Consider the following 20000-nt stretch of genomic DNA (forward strand, 5'->3'; position numbering starts at 1 on the left):
CTAGTCAACTAACGTTCAGTCCTCAGTTGGCACCATATATGGAATTCATATCTGTCAATAGAATTCAAGAGGTATTGGATTTAGTCAATTTGCGGGAATGTAACGACTTTAGGCTGATGACTCACTTCACTCCACCCTTAGGAGTAGAGTAAAGTAGAATAGAATAGAATAGAACAGAACAGAACAGAACAGAATAGCAGAGTTGGAAGGGACCTTAAAAGTCTTCTAGTCCAACCCCCTGCTTAGGCAGGAGAGCCTACACCACTTCAGACAAATGGCTATACAACATCTTCTTAAAAAACCCCAGTGTTGGAGCATTCACAACTTCTGGAGGCAAGTTGTTCCACTGATTAATTGTTCTGACTGTCAGGAAATTTCTCCTTAGTTCTAGGTTGCTTCTCTCCTTGATTAGTTTCCACCCATTGCTTCTTGTTCTACACTCAGGTGCCTTGGAGAACAGCTTGACTCCCTCTTCCTTGTGGCAGCTCCCGAGATATCGGAAGATTGCGATCATGTCACCCCTAGTCCTTCTTTTCATCAGATTGGGCACAGTGCAAGTGTTGCATGCTTCCTGCTTCAAGGCGGGGAAGGTAGTTGAGCTCTCACCATGCAGGAAAAAATAACCTTCCTAGGTTGAATGGACAAATAAGGATCACGCAATCTGATAACAAAGGAAAACGTAGCCCAGGGGGAATCGGGAAGATGAGAAGAAAATTAAAAGGATAAGCAGAAATAAGAGCAGCCAACGGTAAACCCCACCTGTACGTTGAAACTAATGCAGAATAGAATAGCAGAGTTGGAAGGGACCTTGGAGGTCTTCTAGTCCAACCCCCTGCTTAGGCAGGAAACCCTACACCGCTTCAGACAAAGGGTTATCCAACATCTTCTTAGAAACTTAAGAAGTTTTTTTTTTAAATGATGAGCTACAATCTGGGAAAGTGTTAGAGAAATACGGCCGAGGTGGCGCAGTGGTTAAATGCAGCACTGCAGGCTACTTCAGCTGACTGCAGTTCTGCAATTCGGCTGTTCAAATCTCACCGGCTCAGGGTTGACTCAGCCTTCCATCCTTCCGAGGTGGGTAAAATGAGGACCCGGATTGTTGTTGGGGGCGATATGCTGACTCTGTAAACCGCTTAGAGAGGGCTGAAAGCCCCATGAAGCTGTATATAAGTCTAACTGCTATTGCTATTGCTATAATACGGAAAACGCCCTACCTAAGCAGACTTTGCCAGTTGAATCCACCTCATATCCAGAGTTACATATGCATTTATATGTTCCACGCAGATTTTCACAGACTCCATTGGGACAGATGTCAGGATTCAACGCACATTCATTGATATCTGCAAAAAAAAAAAAAAAAGTAACAGGTATGTGCAATTTTTTTTTAACCCATCAGAACAACCAGGACATCAGTGTGATGCAGTGGCCTAGAGGTGGCGCTCTTGCCTCACAATCAGGAGGCTGTGAGTTCAATCCTAGGTAGAGGCAGATATTTTTCTCTCGGGGCACAATGAGAATATATCTAGTGAACAAAACTCCTCATTGGTGACAGGAAGGGCATCTGGCCATTAAAACACTCTGCTGGCTTCATTCAGTTTCCTAGACCCCACCCTGCAAGGGGTGATGAGGTCATTAAATTATGATGATGAGAACAACGAGGACATTCATTTATCTATCTTTTCTCTAGTGCGTTTCCTGCAAATGTCATCCCGTACTCCTTAACACCGATTTTGAATGAAACTCAGCTACAAGCTTACCATTTCCTGATGCCGTAATTCCTGGCCCACTGCTACAAAGACCATGATATTCCTCTGGAAGAAGAAACAAATGAGAAAAATTAGACAAGAGATTCAGAATATATTGAAGAAAAAAATGCAGAAGTTAAACGGAGTCTTCTACAAGATGATTTTGGAGTACCGTAGTGGCCAAAATTGTGGAAACCTTTTGGGAAAAGTGTATTTTTTGAGATTTGATGGCTATTAACAGCACTTTTTTTGGGGGGGGGGTTTCAAAATAATCATATTCTACTGCTTGAATGGCCTGGGAATAACCCAGATCTTAACCCAATTGAAAATCCATGGAGCCAATTAAAGAAACTTGTTAGTCACAAGCGACCCAGCTGTAACACCCAGTTAATAGGAGCAATTGTTTGATCTTGGTTTCACACTGTAACAGCTGCAGAACTAAAAGACTTGGTTCACTCAGTGGGAAGACATTGTAAGGCCATAATTCATGCTAAAGGTTACCCTACTAAGTATAAAATTCACATATTTTATGTTTTGTCTTGCACTCCTTCCCACGAATTGTAAGCCGCCCTGAGTCCCCTCAGGGAAAAGGGCGGCCTATAAATGACAAATAAAACTAAACTAAACTAAACTATTAACTGACGTGGTGATAATTTTTGTATACCTCGTCTTTTCTATGGTGATAATTTTTGTATATCTCATTTCACTTTTCTTCGTTATAACTGCTATTCTAATAGCAAACCCTTCATCAAAGTTATTGCATTACATTCCTGGTTAAATTATCTTTCCATTGATATATCATTTTATGGTACTACTCCAAAAATAAAAGTGGTATTATTAGCTAGTTTTAGGAGATACACTTTTCCCAAATTTTGGGGACTTTCCACAATTTTAGCCACTACTGTAATTGGGGGCATGCTACCCAGAATACACAAACGCAAAGTTTGCAATCGGAAGACGTTGAAATGCAACTGTTTTGAAGCAGGTTCCTTCCCTCCCTCTTCTGGGAGTTTTTAAGACTGGAGGATGTATTTATTTTATTTATTTATTAGAAAATTTATATTGCCGCCTATTCACACGTGATGACTCAAGGCGGTTTCCAGGGATATAAAAACATCCTGGGAAGTTGGGGGAGGGAAGGTTGGGGGGGGGAGGTTGGGGGGGAGGGGGAGAGGGAGGGATGAATATCAGGCTTGATGAGGGGTGTTAGATTTTAATGTAATATGATTGCACATGTATACTGTCTTCTCTTATTTTTTCTTTAAAACTAAGATATGTTAAGTAGATTGATATGGAAGCATAAATACCATCAGAATAGAATGGAGTTTGCTCAGAAGTTGAAATACACCAAGTGAATGAGAGGAAGAGTGGGAAAGGAGAGAAGAAAGATAGGAAGAGAGGGATAGGAGAGAGGGTAAGGGGGGGAAGATGAGGAGGATAAGGAGGAGTGGATTGAAGAGAGAGGAGAAGGAGAAAAGAAGGGGAAGTAGAGTAGAAAAGGATGGTGGAGGGAAGAATGGAGAGAGGGAAAGAGACAGAGAGAGAGAGAGACAGAGAGAGACAGAGAGAGACAGAGAGAGACAGAGAGACAGAAAGAGACAGAGAGAGACAGAGAGAGAGAGACAGAGAGAGGGGGAAAGAGACACAGAGAGAGAGACAGAGAGAGACAGAGAGACAGAAAGAGACAGAGAGAGAGAGATAGAAAGAGACAGAGAGAGACAGAGAGACAGAAAGAGACAGAAAGAGACAGAGAGAGACAGAGAGAGAGAGACAGAGAGAGAGGGAAAGAGACAGAGAGAGAGAGAGACAGAGAGAGACAGAGAGACAGAAAGAGACAGAGAGAGAGAGAGACAGAAAGAGACAGAGAGAGACAGAGAGAGAGACAGAGAGAGAGGGAAAGAGACAGAGACAGAGAGACAGAAAGAGACAGAGAGAGACAGAGAGAGAGACAGAGAGGGAGAGAGGGAGAGAGGGAGAGAGGGAGAGAGGGAAAGAGGGAGAGAGGGAGAGAGAGAATGCTTCCACATGTGGAAATGTTCTGTGAAATTAATTCAAATGCAAAACAGAAGTCTGTGGCGCAGGGCCATTTGCATTTACAAAATGTTTCGGCTCAGTTGCATAGTTTTTTTAAAAAGGAGAGCTGATAGCAGCAGGGTTTTCCTTGCTCCGATCGCTCTCCAGAACCTTCCGTGCTGTTTGAACTAACATGGCCGAGGGTAGCAGTCTTTCTTTCAAGTTTGCACGTTGATTAAAGCCAGTTGAATTCGCTTCAAGAGAGCCTCCCTGCCTCCTTCCCAGTACTGCCAGTTAAAATAAAGGTTAAACATGTGCGGACTTCTTATGATACCTTTTCTTTTAGGAAAAAAAACCACACACACACACACAATACACACAATATTCTGGATTCAGCGTTCCAGAATATTCTTTCTCTTGAGAGACAGGGCCAAGAAACGTCAGTGGTGTTACAATAACCACCGCCTAAGCAGAGATTACAATTTAGGAGGAGTTTGGGGAAAACGGATTACAGCTACAATGTGCAAACATACATTTGAGAATATTTACAGTATTTGGCAAGTTCTATGACCCTAAAAAACTTCTTACAGAATGATGTCATTTTCCATTTCTTCTATCCTCCGTTAGGGGCGTGCGAAATGCACAATCCCTGATATTACAGTCACATCAAAGGCCATTTTATCATCAGCTACTACATTATAAAGATTTTTGCACACCTGTCCTAGAAGAATTTGTCATTATATAACAAATTTTCCTTCCAACATACCTTTTTTGCCCCCAAATAAAATCAACACACCACAGGTTTCGGCAGGTACCCTTTTGTAAGGAACTAGGTTTGTTTGATAGTAAGATAGACAGCATATGAGTTTACTCAATGATGATAGATAGATTAGATTAGATTAGATTAGATTAGATTAGATTAGATAGATAGATAGATAGATAGATAGATAGATAGACGCAGATAGATATATGATAGATAGATAGATAGATAGATAGATAGATAGATAGATAGATAGATAGATAGATAGATAGATAGATAGATAGATAGATAGAGAGGCAGGCAGGCAGGCAGGCAGGCAGGCAGGCAGGCAGGCAGGCAGGCAGACAGACAGACAGACAGACAGACAGACAGACAGACAGACAGACAGACAGACAGACAGACAGACAGACAGACAGACAGATGATAGACGGATGATGGATGATAGATGATAGATAGATCATAGATCTATCTGATAGTTGATGGATGATAATTCTATCATCACTCAATGATTATAGATGGATGGATGGATGGATGGATGGATGGATGGATGGATGGATGGATGGATAGGATAGGATAGGATAGGATAGGATAGGATAGGATAAGATAAGATAAGATAAGACAAGATAAGATAAGATAAGATAAGATAAGATAAGATAAGATAAGATAGATATAAAGAGAGGGGGGATGATAGATGATAGATGATAGACAGACACTCAGGTATGACAGACAGCTGATAAATGATAGATGATAGACATACTAGATAGATAGATAGATAGATAGATAGATAGATAGATGGATGGATGGATGGATGGATGGATGGATGGATGGATGGATGGATGGATGGATGGATGGATGGATGGATAGATAGATAGATAGATAGATAGATAGATAGATAGATAGATAGATAGATAGATAGATAGATGAAACATTTTAGAAAAGGCTACTTAAAGAAATGGCAAAATCGTAAGAAGGTTTAAAAAGCAGACAAAATTCAGGATGAACGAGAACATGCAGAAAAAATAATTATATAGCCTGCCACCGAACAAAATAAGTTTTTAAAAAATTTCAGAGTAGCATTTGTTAGATATTTTGACAACCCTGTGGTCCGAAACGTTTGAATCCAAGCATTGTTAGCACCTCAGTCTGGTGTTAACCAAACCTTCTCTTCTGGCATTCTGAACATCTTTACCAAGGACAAAAAAAGGATCGAAGTCTCAGGGTGGCTAAATCGCGCGGTTACCTGAGTTTTGTGCAGGGCATGGTTGGCAAGGCTCTCCAAAGGCATAATCTGTGCTCGCACAGCAGCATTCGGATTTTGTGACGGCACCAAATAAGGGTTTAACGCACTGGCCTCTTCTGTATTCCCCATAGCATGTGCTTCGCATGTGCGTATCTGAACAAGAGAGATTTAAAAACAAAAATAAGCTGTCAAACGCGTTCACTCGGAAAGCTGTACAGATAGTCCTGATTTTCATGGCAATTTGCCATGTTTAGCGACCGTTTGAGGTTACAACCAGTGGTGGCATTTTTCCAGTTGGCACCTATTCGGGAGAACCGGTTGTTAACTTTCTAAGCAGTTTGGAGCAGGGGTGAAATGCTGCCAGTTTGCACCGGTTTGCGCAAACCAGTAGGGATGATTGTCGTTGGTTCTGCAAACTGATAGTAAAAAAAAAAAGCTTCCGAGGATCGCGCGGCTCACAGCTGATCCGCACAATCATTGGAAGCTCCCCCTGCCCTATTCTATCATATCCTATCCTATTCCATTGTTTTTCTATTCTATTCTTTCTGTTCTGTCCTCTTGTCTTTTATTCTATTCTATTTATTCTATTCTATTATCTTGTCTTCTATTTATTCTATTCTATTACCTTGCCTTCTATTCTATTCTATTTATTCTATTCTCTTGTCTTCTATTCTATTCTATTTATTCTATTCTATTCTATTCTATTCTATTCTCTTGTCTTCTATTCTATTTATTCTATCCTATCCTATTCTATTCTCTTGTCTTCTATTCTATTCTCTTGTCTTCTATTCTATTTACTCTATTCTGTTCTCTTGTCTTCTATTCTATTTATTCTATTCTATTCTCTTGTCTTCACTTCTCTTCTCTTCTATTTATTCTATTCTATTCTCTTGTCTTCTATTCTATTCTATTAATTCTATTCTATTCTCTTGTCTTCACTTCTCTTCTATTCTCTTGTCTTCTCTTGTCTTCTATTCTATTCTATTAATTCTATTCTATTCTCTTGTCTTCACTTCTCTTCTATTCTCTTGTCTTCTCTTGTCTTCTATTCTATTCTATTTATTCTATTCTATCGTCTTCACTTCTCTTCTCTTCTCTTGTCTTCTATTCTATTCTATTCTATTCTGCCCAAGTCTAGCTGTGTTTTCTCATGGAAGCTCAACAGAACTGATGCCGGTGACTGTGCGCAGAGAAGCTGCAGCAGGTGGCAGCATTTAACTAACCGAAACTAATTCCAGACCCTAAAACAAGGCTAGTTCTGGAAACTGCCTGGATGGAGAACCACCTGGAAACCTCCAGACTGCGGTCTAGACGAGGAAGTCATCTGCAGAGAAGGCCTTCCCACACTCTTTCTTCTGCCAGGAGAACTACAGATGGCCCTCAACTTACAAGCCCAACCGCGTCCAGAATTTCCATTGCTAAAGTAAGGCAGTTGTTAAAGAGAATTTTGTCCCCTTTTTACAGCCTTTTTTTTTTTGCTGCAGTTGTTAAGCAAATCGCTGCCGTCGTTAAGAGAATCACACAGTCGTTAAGCGAATCTGGCTTCCCCCCCTTGACTTGGTTCATTGGGAGCCGGCTAGAAAGTTTACAAATGGTGAGCACGGAACCCAGGAAAAGTGCAACAGTCATAAGTACATGCCAGTTGCTAAGTGCCCGAATTTTGACCACGTCAGTAAGGGGATATACTGGTGTAAGTGTGAAAAACGAATGTAAATCATAAGTCGCTATATTTCAGCGCTTTCGTAACTTTCAACGGTCGCTAATCAAATCGTTGTAACTTGAGGGCTGTCTGTAGGCAGATGCCATCACATAATGCTGAGCTCGTCAAGGAAATCTTTGAATACAGGGAGTCCTCACTTAGTGACCGTTCAAAGTTACAATGGCACTGAAAGGAAAGTGACTTATATGACCATTTTTCACACTTACGACCTTCGTAGCGGCCCCATGATCATTTGATCAAAATTCAGGTGTTTGACCAATGGGTTCATACTTACGACCGTTGCTATGTCCCAAGGTCACATGATCCCCTTTTAAGGACCGACTGACAAGCAAAGTCAATGGGAAAGCCAGACTCACCTTAATGGCCATGTCCCTAACTTAACAACTGCAGGGATTCACTTAACAGCGGTGGCAAGATTGGTCGTAAAATGGGACAAAACTCACTTAACCACTGTCTCGCTTAGCAACATAAATTTCAGGCTCACTTGTGGTGGTAGGTTGAAGATGGCTTGTAAGGCCAAAAAAATTTGCCCCTCAAGTCCTATGCTGACAATCGAAAAATAATTTTCTCAAGGAATAGAATAGAATAACAGAGGTGGATGGGATCTTGGAGGTCTTCTAGTCCAACCCCCTGCCTAGGCAGGAAACCCTACATCACTTCAGACAAATGGATATCCAACATCTTCTTAAAACCTTCCAGTGTTGGAGCATTCACAACTTCTGGAGGCAAGTTGTTCCACTGATTAATTGTCCTCACTGTTAGGAAATTCCTCCTTAGTTCTAAGTTGCTTCTCTCCTTGGTTAATTTCCACCCATTGCTTCTTGTCCTACTTTCAGGAACGCCCAAGAGTCATCACCAAATTTTAGCCTTCCAAATTACCAGATTCCAGGGGAATTTTATTTTTCTTTAATCTAAGGCTCCTACCCAAAGGATTAATCCATGGTTTTACTAATGCTTTCCTCTTTTACATTTAGCTACTCCATTCCCATGGGTGGAAACTATCCATTTCTGCCAAGTCAGGGATATTTTTATTTTATTTTTCTCCATAGGTCATTGGTGTCTCCAATAGGATTAAATCAAACTGGGGGATACGGGCGGTAACTAATTTTGGATTATCCGGCTAGAGAAGTAGTGACAAACTGTCAGAAGGCGTTTATCTCTTCTTCAACTATTTCAACCTGACTTAAGAGTTATAACCATTGGCACTCTGCTTGCTAAAACAATCCTGCTCCGTTATTTTGCCAACCTGTCAAAGGCTAAATATACAAACAGAGAGTTAATCAGGTTGCCATTTGCTAAGGTATGTTAATTTGACGGAAAGTCACTCCGTGTACCAGAACTTAGGTCAGCCCTGCCATCTTGCATTTATTTTAAAAGCAGGAATTTGGAACAAATTCCTAATTCATAGATAACTCTTGGAATGAATCAGGATAATGGAGCGACTCCATTTTAAGGCAGATTCAAATCATTCTGGCTCCCCGCCTCCTTCATATTCCGCGTTGCCTTTCTGTGTGCTCGAGATCTGAATCACGTTTGCAAGAAGCTGAACCACAGCACAATCTGTGCAGAGTTTGGGGCTTATCAGAAGCATGTTATTAATGATTTCCTACATGCTCTTAGATTTTTTTTTAAAGGATCGTTCTGGGTTTTTTTCCCCCTCTCCCTGTGGAAAACAGCAACGGCGCATTCCTGCTTCACACCAAATTAGGAAGAGCCAGAGAGAACATTTTAATTGCTAAAATCCTACTAATTGAACATTGTTTTGTTTCTTTCCTAGCCCTTGCAAAACGAGGTTGCAAGGAGGAAACTTGTATTAAAAGACACATCAATTGCACAGCGAATGGGACTCATCGGCCCTGTTAATCAATTGGTATTCTATGCTCAGGAACATTCAGGGGTGAGCTGCTACAGATTCACCCTGGTTAATGGTGTGTTCCAGGTGGTACGGCCCGGTACGGACATACCGGTAGTAGCCGAGAGCAGCAGCCACCGTACTGGTACGGTGGCTCGTTTGGCCCATCTGCCCGCCCACCTGCGTTCTATGGCTATTTATAATGTGACGGGCCAGTGTGCGGCACTTGTGTGACCACCGCTGAGCAGCTGAGTGTCGCAGGGCGGTGGCGTGCGCATGCCTGAGTGGGACACCCGGCCACGTGCGCAGCGTACCGGTTGCAATGGGATCTGGGACCCACCATTGGGGAGAACCCGTAGCTAACCAGTTATGCCTGGTTCGGAGAACCTCCAAATCCCACCGCTGGCTGGCCCTGCCCTCCACACCCCGCCCCTGCCTCTCCACCCTGCCCGGCCCAGGAGTCTCCATGCAGCCCATTTTGGATGGCTTAGGGCTGCAACGATTTGGCTTATTATGCGGGGAGGGTTTATTTTAGTGCATGCTCTCCAAAGTCCGATTGGGCTAATTATCCGGGGAGGTCTTATTTTCGGTGTAGACATGACGAAACATCCACATCCAGAATTGCTAAACCCACCTTGACCGAGAATTCTGCAATCTTCTCAAGTCCTAACACAGGGGTAGCCAATCTTTTTATACCTACCGCCCACTTTTTTATCTCTGTTAGTAGTAAAATTTTCTAATCGCCCACCGGTTCCACAGTCATGGTGATTTATAAAATATTGAAGTTTGAAGTTTGAAGTTTGAAGTTTTGTTTTATTTATATGCCGCCATATTCCCTTTGCAGGGACTCAGGGCGGCGAACAACTCAAACGGGGAAGGGAACATACAATACAAGACACATATTTAAAATAACCAACAACCATACCTGTCGAGAGGGGAAGAGGACTCATCAACCCCAGGCCTGCCGACACAGCCAGGTTTTAAAGGCTTTTTGGAAGGCCGGGAGAGAGCTGAGGATCCGAATCTCCGCGGGGAGTTGGTTCCAAAGGGCCGGAGCTGCAACAGAGAAGGCCCTCCCCCGGGTCGTAGCCAGATGGCATTGGCTGGTAGACGGGACCCGGAGGAGGCCGACCCTATGCGATCTAATTGGTCTTTGGGAGGTAATTGGCAGCAGGCGGTCTCTCAAGTACCCAGGTCCAATACCATGAAGGGCTTTATAAGCCCTTTACTTTATAAAATTTATAAAGCAGAGTTACAGCAAACCCCTACCGCCCACCATGAAAGCTGGAACGCCCACTAGTGGGCGGTAGGGACCAGGTTGACTACCACTGTCCTAACACATTTGGAAGGCACCAGATTTGGAAATCCTGTTCTGGAGCTTTTCTCTAGAGCAAAGCCCCTGAACCATAACCGTCAGCCACGACTTTCTCTTACCGACACACACGCGTCCATCCAGCCCAACCGCCAGGCCAGGGAAGCATTCGCATTTGAAAGAGCCGTCGGTGTTGACGCAGCGTCCGTTCATGCATATTCCTGGTGTCTCGCATTCATCAATATCTGTCCAAAGAAAAAGAGAGAGTTTTTGTTGAAGATTAAAGTTGGGTTCCCTACTTGGGATGAGAGGCAAGGGTTCCATGGAGCTGATTCATGGTGTGCAGAAATAAATAGCTCATAGTCTGTTGGGCTGAGGGACGTGGGAGCTCAGGGGCTAAGACGCTGAGCTTATCGATCAGAAAGGTCGGCAGTTCAGAGGTTCGAATCCCTAGCGCCGCATAACAGAGTGAGCTCCCGTGACTTGTCCCAGCTTCTGCCAACCTAGCAATTCAAAAGCATGTGAAAATGCAAGTAGAAAAATAGGAGCCACCTTTGGTGGGAAGGTAGCAGCGTTCCATGCACCTTTGGCATTTAGTCATGATGGCCACATGACCATGAAGATGTCTTCGGACAGCGCTGGCTCTTTGGCTTTGAAACAGAGGTGAGGGCTGCCCCCCTAGAGTCAGGAGTGACTAGCACACACGTGCAGGGGAACCTTTACCTTTTTAGTCTGTTGGGTGGATATCTTGAGCATCACCTTCTTCCAACTGACTCTATAAGATCCCATAGATGGGAACCCCTCCAGATCTAGAAAGGGGCTCTCGAAGAAGGCCTGCTCAATCCTTGTAGCATTTTCTTTGAGGTCTGGATGTCTACCACAACTGATGGATTTCAGACCTGCCACAAAACCTGGTTTATTCAGGAGAGCTGTAACCTGGAGGTGAGAATGTTATGAGCTGTTCCCTCCTGTAACGTGGAAATTTAATGAATGTCCTGTTCTTTCTCCGGCAACTGCATGTTGTACGTGTTGTTATTTATGCTTTAGGCTTTGCACTTTTAACTTTATTTCTGTAAACATGTTCTGAAAGCCACTCAGTCAGCTTGGATTGGAGAGGCATATAAGCCCTGTGGGTAAATACATAAATGTCCTTCTCCTTGGCAGTTCCTTGATTACAGAAGTGTTGAAATTACCCATAACTAGCAAAGGGGGGGAAAAGGACCAAGTACAAGGAACTACCAAGGGGATAACCACACTACCACCAACACTGTCTGGGCAAGCTATTGTACACAGATAGGCTGCAAATCCCACACTCAAGTACACTGATGATGTTACCTAGTTGGGTAATGAAACATCTCCAAGCAAATAACCAAACTCAGAGTGGACCACAGATTCCACAATTCACTCTGAACTAAAGATATTCTCTTTTATTGCAAAGTCAATTATCTTCCAAAAGCATCAGCTGTCTCTGTCTCTCTTTCTCTTTCTCTCTGTCCGTGTCTCTCTCTCGGTCTCTCTCTCTCTTTTTCTCTCTCTGCCTGTCTCTCTCTCTCTCTGTGTCTGTGTGTGTGTGTATGTGTCTGTCTGTCTGTCTGTCTGCTTCTCTCTCTTGCTCTCTCTATCTCTCTCTGTCTCTGTCTGTGTCTGTCTGTCTGTCTGTCCCTCCTTCTCTCCCTCCCTCTCTCTCCTTCTCTCCCTCTCTCTCCCTCTCCCGCCTCTCCCTCTCCCTCTCTCTCCCTCCCTCCCTCTCTGTGTCTCTGTGTGTGTGTGTTTCTCTCTCTTGCTCTCTCTATCTCTCTGTCTCTGTCTGTCTGTCTGTCCCTCCTTCTCTCCCTCCCCTCCCTCCTTCTCTCTCCCTCTCTCTCTCTCCCCCTCTCCCTTCCTCTCCCCCTCTCTCTCCCTCTCTCTCCCTCCCTCCCTCTCTTCCCCTCTCCCTCCCTCTCTCTCCCTCCCTCCCTCTCTTCCTGTCTCCCTCTCCCTCTCTCTCTCCCCCCTCCCTTTCCCTCTCTCTTCCTCTCTCCCTCTCTCTCTCTCTCTGCATGGATTTATTTTTGCTCTCCCATAAAGTACCACAATCCTTCCTGGTCTTCCAATTTTCAGGCTCCGCACATACCAGTGAATTGATCACAATTGTGTTCCCGAATTTGTTTGTTGCTTGGTTTGACACAAACACGCGCTCACACACCCCTGCCCAGCAGGAAATAAATGACTTTCTTTTCCTGATATGGTGATTGTGCCTTTAACCCACCCACCCACCCTCCCTCTTCTCTCTCTCTCTTTCAAAACACTGAGAATTAGAGAAATCTTTTAAAAATACCGAGTGGGTAGATGCGTAACCTTTAACAATATAATCATATCCTAACATCTCCCTTCAGTATACACAACATTTGGCATGGGTGGCCTTTTCCTTCTTTTGCCTACCCCCAGCCCCCCAACCTTAAAAGGGCAAATGGAGAGCCAAACACCTCTGTGTTTCATTTAGCTTGTGTTATTTGGCACACAATACAGTCTGGCTAGTTCAAAACTCCAACTGCTTATATCTTTGGCGCATTCGCTTCTAATCTCCAAGCCAAAAAGGCGAACAAATTGTTAAAACTTTCCTCAGTTCCCAGCACCGTCCTTAAGCAAAAGGTTATGTTTCAACCTCTTTGCAATAAGAGACAAAAATTGTGCTATGGTCTAGCATGGGGATTAAATGCCTTGAGTCTGGGCCTTGAATCTAACAGTTTAGTGGGTTTGCAAGATAGCCCTGAGTTGTATATCTATGGAGATTCTCAGTCCTCCAGGTCATGGTTGTCCCCAAGGTGCTTTTTCAAAAGGCAACTGGGATTTGTTTTTCCTTGAAGCCCTTTCGCTCCTCATCTGAGAAGCTTCTTCAATTCGCTTGTAGAACCGAAGAAGCTTCTTGGGTGAGAAGCGAAACATCTTCAGGGGGAAAACGAAGTCCAGTTGCCTTTTGAAAAAGCACCTTGGGGACAGCCCTGGGCGATCTTACGAATTATTCTAGAGATACTCTGAAGCAGAGATTATTGCATGAATATTCACTTATTTTACAGCAGAGAATATTTTAAAGACCAAAGGGGGACGATACACTTTTGGCAAATAATGCAGTGACTGCAACAATTATACAAAATGGGTGAGGCCATAGTTTATTTGGATGCTAGATTTATATATCCTGTCCTTCTTTCATTCAAGGCACTGAGCACAATGCTTTTTCCTCCTATTTTACACACAACAATAACCGCTATGAGATAGGTTTGTTGAAAGAGTGTGCCAGGGTAATGATTTAAGAGCTGACCAGCTGCTATGATGATGTAATGCTGAGAATGAGTCAGCAAGGTTTTGGGGCTGATATCACTTTAAGAGCCTGTAATAAGAAGAGGCCCTGTTGGATCGTATCTCTCTCTCCATGTGTGCTTCCATGCTGTAATTGCTGATTGCTGTTTGTTTGAGGTCTGACTACAGTATGTGTATGTATACATTCTTTGTAGATAAAACCACTATTTAAATACAGACTCTGTTTACTGTATTTGCTCCAGGGTTGTCTCACATAGTGACACTGTATGCACTTTGACGGAGAGTGACTGGTTCAAAGTCACCCAGCCAACTTTCATGTCTAAAAGAAGATTAGAACTCACAGTCTTCCAGTTTCTAGTCTATCTGCAAACTGGCTCTCATACCTTGCACATAAGCAAGATCAAAATTTTATGCATTTCTTTTTCCTGGGTCTTGGAAGATGAGTTGGACGCACAAGAAATAAACTCAAAAGACTCAACCATTTTCCTTCCATCCCAAGACACTACCCTCAAATGAATGATGTGTTGTTCTTTTGTTGTGTCCTTGGAACATCATAACACCCCATTTTGTGGTCAAAATGCATATTGCCAAGGAGCTTCTCAAATCCAGAACATTTGAAAAGGTCTTCATTAAAACAGCCAAGTTTTCTTCTGTGTTGGAACACAATAATTGTATTAACACAATACCAAATTTGATGCAGAGTGTTTAGGATCATATATTTGCCCCTGCATGCTTCATATTAAGTATATCTCCCACTAATGATGATGTTTGTCCATCGTGTTCGAAGACAACCTTGACATCTAGAGGGTTGTGGGCTGTCCACGGTGTGTCCACAGGTAGCTGGAAAGGTCAATATGGGCATGAAATGTTCTGCCACTTGTTGTGTAGACATGTGTGGGCACCATTGTTGCAGCATTGGCCGCTCTGGCTTTGCGGAGTGCCCGCTTCTCTTGTGCCATGGTTGTCAGATGTCTGGCAGCCTTGTTTGATCGGCGTGCGTCATGTCGATCAGTCTTGTGCCAGGGTTTCCCAGGAAGTGGTGTCGATATACAGGGACTTGAAGGAGGCTTTCAACGTGTCTTCGTATCACCTCCTTTGTCCCCCGTGCAATCGCTTTCCTTGAGACGGTTCACCATAAGAGGAGCTGTTTGGGGATGCGATGGTCTGGCAACATGGCCTGCCCAGCGTGTCTGGGCATTCGTCAGCAGGGTGTGAACTGATGGCAGGCCTGCTCTGGAGAGGACCTCTGTGTCTGGAGAAGACCTCTGTGTCTTTTGAGTCCAGACCTCTGTGTCTGTGACCTGCCACCGGACCCTTAGTATTCTACGGAGGCAGGTCGTGTGGAAGTGGTTCAATCGCCTAGCCTGCCTCCTGTATACAGCCCAAGTCTCACTGGCATACATCAAGGTAGTTAGCACTACTACTCGGTAGCATCACCCATTGCAATGTCTGCAGATAAGCACTTACCTCTGCAGTAACGTCCATCTGGGGCTAACTGGAAGCCAGGTTTGCAAATGCACTTAAAACTCCCATCTTCGTTGATGCACATCCCATTAAGACACATGTTCCGTATGCTGCATTCATCCATATCTAAAAAGAAACCAAACCCACAGTCAAACCAAAGTTCACCATCGTTAAAGAGCAGGACATCATCCCAAGTGAACAGCATCTGTTCTTATGTTACAAGTAAAGTAAGGCTCTCAGCATTGTGGACCACACATCGTTTTGTTTGCAGCTACTAGAAATTACACCGCAGTAAGATCTGGAGGAACACGAGTTCCTTCCCTGAGTTTTTAAAAAAAACAACCCGTGGGAATGTGAAAATAAATCTGGTAAACTAAACCAAAGGCTGGTATTTTGTCCCAGCTGTGGCCAACCAGATGCCCACACAAGCAGGACACAAACACAGCAGGACGTCTCACTCATGGCCTTAGACAAATGGCATTAGCAGATGGCCTTTGATACTGGAGGTCCAATTCTAAACTAACCATAACAGGAGAACACTGGGGAAGATATGCGGAAGGTCTTGGGGCTCTCTGACCTCGGTAGTATTCTTGCAGATGTTTCATTAACCAGAGTAGGTAACAACATCAGTGTCGGTCACTAGCACAGTGTCACTAGCACTGATTATAATTGCCTGATTTGGGGATCTTCTTCTGTGCAGAAGGAAGCAAAATGTATAAAACGGTTAGTGTCTACAATTATCCGAGTAAGCTGAAACATTGTTTGCTCTTTGAGCTTGGCTGTTTCCTTGCAGATGTTTCATGACCCAACTAGGTAACATCATCAATGCTGTGATGAGGCGACCTAGTTGGGTCATGAAACATCTGCAAGGAAACAGCCAAGCTCAGAGAACTTTTGTCAGAATATTCATGGACCAGCAGAGACATGGTAACAAGGCCAGCCAATGAATAGGCATGGTAACAAGGCCAGCCAATGGGGCTTGTTTGGAAAGCAAGTCTGGGCGGGGCTTAGCCCTGTGCTCAGCTCTGAAATGAAACTAAGCTAGCATTCTGCTCTGAACTCTGAACTGAAACTCCTGCCTGCTCCGCTCTGCTTCGTGCTTGCTTGTAACTGCTACCACGTTGGAAGAATCTGCTGTTGGTATTGTGCATTTATTCATGTGTTATTATGCATATAAAGAAGTTAACGAACCCTGCTGGATCAGTTATCTGTGGGTGCTTATTGGGTGTGATTTCTACTGCAAACTCTGACATACATTTATTTATTTATTTATTTATTTATTTATTTATTTATTTATTTATTTATTTATTTATTTATTTATTTATTTATTTATTTATTTATTTGTCTTGTATGCCGCCCACTCCCGGAGGACTCCGGGCGGCTCACAAAAGACAAGGGAAAGGGGGGAACGAGACAAAGACAACATATTAAAAACAGAACCAACATTCACAATTTCTGTGGAGGTAAATGCTTCTCAGCCCCCCACAGCCTGCTGGAACAGCCAGGACTTGGTGGCTTTGCGGAAGGCCGGGAGGGTAGTAAGGATCTGGATCTCAACAGGGAGCTCGTTCCAGAGGGCCGGAGCTGCAACAGAGAAGGCTCTCCCCCGGGGAGTCGCCAGCCGACATTGGCTGGCAGATGGAATCCGGAGGAGACCCAACCTGTGCGATCTAATTGGTCTGAGAGAGGTAATCGGCAGGAGGCAGTCCCTTGACATACTTCAAGGACTCCAACGTTCAAGTGTTGGTCTAATTGGGTAATAAAACATCTGCAAGAAAACCACCATGCTCAGAGAGCATCGACGACCTCACAGTTCAACTCCGAGCTAATATTCTCCTTGATACAGAAATCCCAAATAGTGGTCACATCTGCAGCCATATTTAATAATGTACCATTTTTTTTCAAATTCAGACAAAATTCTGAATTTGAGGTTATAGACAAGGACAGGCCATTACTTCAGGAGCTGATGCAATTCAGATGCCTCAGCGGCTTTTTGGCAGCATGGAAAAAAATGGCACGAAAAAAATGTTCTCTCCGATCACACTTTGTACTGCAGTGGTTTTATCGCTGTTAAATCATGGGATTTAGTGAGGGTGAAGCGAGGGAGAAATGAATGAATGAAATAACTTGACAGATTTCCAGATAAAGAATATCTAGGCCAATACCTAAAAGCAGCTCAAACTTTTAGCCGTTCCCTCCAAGCTAGGATTAAGACCTCCCACCCAAGCAGGAGACCCTACACTATTTCTGACAGCCTCTTCCGGAAAGCCTCCAGTGATGAAGCTCCCATAACTTCTGAAGGCAACTTCTGTTCTGTTGGTTGATTGTTCTCACTGTCAGAAAATTTCTCCTTATTTCCAGGTTGAATCTCTCCTTTTTTTTTCAGTTTCCATCCACTATTCCTTGTCTGGCCTTCAGGTGCTTTGGAAAATAGCTTGACACCACCACCCCTCCTCTCTGTAGCAGACTGTCAAATATTGGAAGGCTGCTATCATGTCTCCCTTGGTCCTTCTCTTCACTAGACTAGCCATGCCCAGTTCCTGCAACCGTTCATTGTATGTTTTAGCCTCTAGTCCTCTAATTCTCTTGGTTGCTCTTCTCTGCACTCTTTCTAGATTCTCAACATCTTTTTTATAGTGTGGTGACCAAAACTGGATGCAGTATTCTACCCTGTTTCCCCAAAAATAAGACCTCCCTGGATAATAAGCCCAATCGGGCTTTTGAGCGCATGTGCTAAAATAAGCCCACCCTGAAAATGTTGCAACACAGCAGCAGCCATGAGGTGACCATGAACCTCAAAAGTAATAAGACCTCCCAGAAAATAAAGCTTATTTTTTTTGTCTTATTTTTGGGGAAACATGGTAGGTGTGGTCTTACTAAGGCTTCATAGACTAGTATTAATACCTCCCATAATCTTGTGTGTAACCCTCTGTTAATGCAATTTAGGATTGCATCAGCTTTTTAGGCTGCCGACGGATTAAAGATCAGCAAAGTAGCAACTCACGTTTATCCCTGAAGGACAGTGACCTTAAAAGAATATTCAAAAATCGAGAAATTCCCCTTAATATTGAAATGACTCCTCTGTCTATGGCATGTTTGCCTTCTTCTGACATTCTAAATCAGGCAGAAGTAATTTATGGTTTTTAAAAATGTGTCTCTATCCCAAACAAGAATGTTGGCCCCGAATCTCAGAGCTGAATCACTGAGATAATATTCTGCCAAAAAATGCGCCTTGTGACCAGCACTTGAATTTTTGTTAAATGTGAGCAGATGGCCGACCCCGCTCTGTATAGGAGAATGTAATAAACCCACTTTGCTTTTTATTTCAAAGGAGAGAAGCTCGCAAGGGTTTCTCAGGCCCTGTGATGCAATTTTGTGTAACAGTGAGAGAAAACCAATATTTATTTATTATTTTTCCCCAATGGCCGATATCTCACAGGAGTAGCAAATCCCGTGAGATTTCAACCGTCCAATGTCCAAATTCAATGCAAAGATTTGGTGGAACTGGTGAGATTTTGGTGAACGGATTGTTTCAACACACCAAAACTGTGTTTGCATTTCTTAGAAGGACCAGGATATGTTGCAAGAGTTCCTTGCTAATGAGTTCAGGATGCTTCGGATGATCTAAAGAGCATTCCCAGGAGTATCTCTTTCCATCATAAAAGCTGTTTATGAAATTTCTTGTTTCTTTCAGATCTCATGCAGTTTAGTATCCACTGATCCAACCACACAGAGTAACAAGAGTTGTAAGGGACCTTGGAGGTCTTCTAGTCCAACTCCCTGCTCAAGCAGGAGACCCTAGACCAGGGATGGCAAACCTTTTCGGCACCAAGTGCCAAAAAGGAAGTGTACACACTCGTCTGGGCCGCAATCGGGAAGAGGAGTTGCACAAGGGGCATGCACGTCCCGAGAAATTTACTTCCAGTTTTGTGCGCCAGCTGGAAAATCTTCTGGATACTGACACTCATGCGCACACGCCGATCAGCTGGCCTGCGCACATGCTCACAGACCAGCTCTTCCAGTTGCCGCATGCACAAAGGCGAGCTGATCGTCACACGCCCATGCACACCAGAAACCCGGAAGAGGAACGGCTGACGCCAGGCGTGCCAGGCGACATGATTCCATGTGCCACTTTGGGCACGCCTGCCATAGGTTTGCCATCACGGCCGTATACCATTCTAGACCTATGGCTGTCCAATCTCTTCTTAAAATCTTTCAGTGATGGAGCACCACAACTTCTGAATGCAAGTTGTTCCACTAATTGAGCCAAGGTGGCACAGTGGTTAGGGTGCAGTACTGCAGGCCACTTCAGCTGACTGTTATCTGCAGTTCAGCGGTTCAAATCTCATGGCTCAAGGTTGACTCAGCCTTCCATCCTTCCGAGGTGGGTGAAATGAGGACCCGGATTGTTGGGGGCGATATGCTGACTCTGTAAACCGCTTAGAGAGGGCTGAAAGCCCTATGAAGTGGTATATAAGTCTAACTGCTATTGCTATTGCTATTGCTATTGCTATTGCTATTGCTATTGCTATTGCTATTGCTATAATTAATTGTTCTCACTGTTGGGAAATTGCTCCTTAGTTCTAGGTTGGCTCTC

At 43.7% G+C, this 20000-nt stretch overlaps 1 protein-coding gene across 1 annotated transcript in view; it reads right to left on the bottom strand.

Annotated features, from left to right (window-relative positions):
• FBN1 (fibrillin 1) overlaps nucleotides 1–20000 on the bottom strand; it is a 217169-nt gene that overhangs the window by 101376 nt on the left and 95793 nt on the right. The window contains exons 16-20 of the mRNA XM_087704207.1: nucleotides 15407–15529; nucleotides 10765–10887; nucleotides 5759–5911; nucleotides 1758–1811; nucleotides 1215–1340 (exon numbers count right to left, since the gene is read on the bottom strand). Coding sequence (XP_087560333.1) covers nucleotides 1215–1340; nucleotides 1758–1811; nucleotides 5759–5911; nucleotides 10765–10887; nucleotides 15407–15529 — 579 coding nt within the window. The remainder of the gene's footprint in view (nucleotides 1–1214; nucleotides 1341–1757; nucleotides 1812–5758; nucleotides 5912–10764; nucleotides 10888–15406; nucleotides 15530–20000) is intronic.

The sequence above is a fragment of the Thamnophis sirtalis genome, unplaced genomic scaffold, assembly GCF_051295495.1.
Source record: "Thamnophis sirtalis isolate CommonGarterSnake01/CBP01778 unplaced genomic scaffold, rThaSir2_p1.2 scaffold_2, whole genome shotgun sequence".
NCBI lineage: Eukaryota > Metazoa > Chordata > Lepidosauria > Squamata > Natricidae > Thamnophis > Thamnophis sirtalis.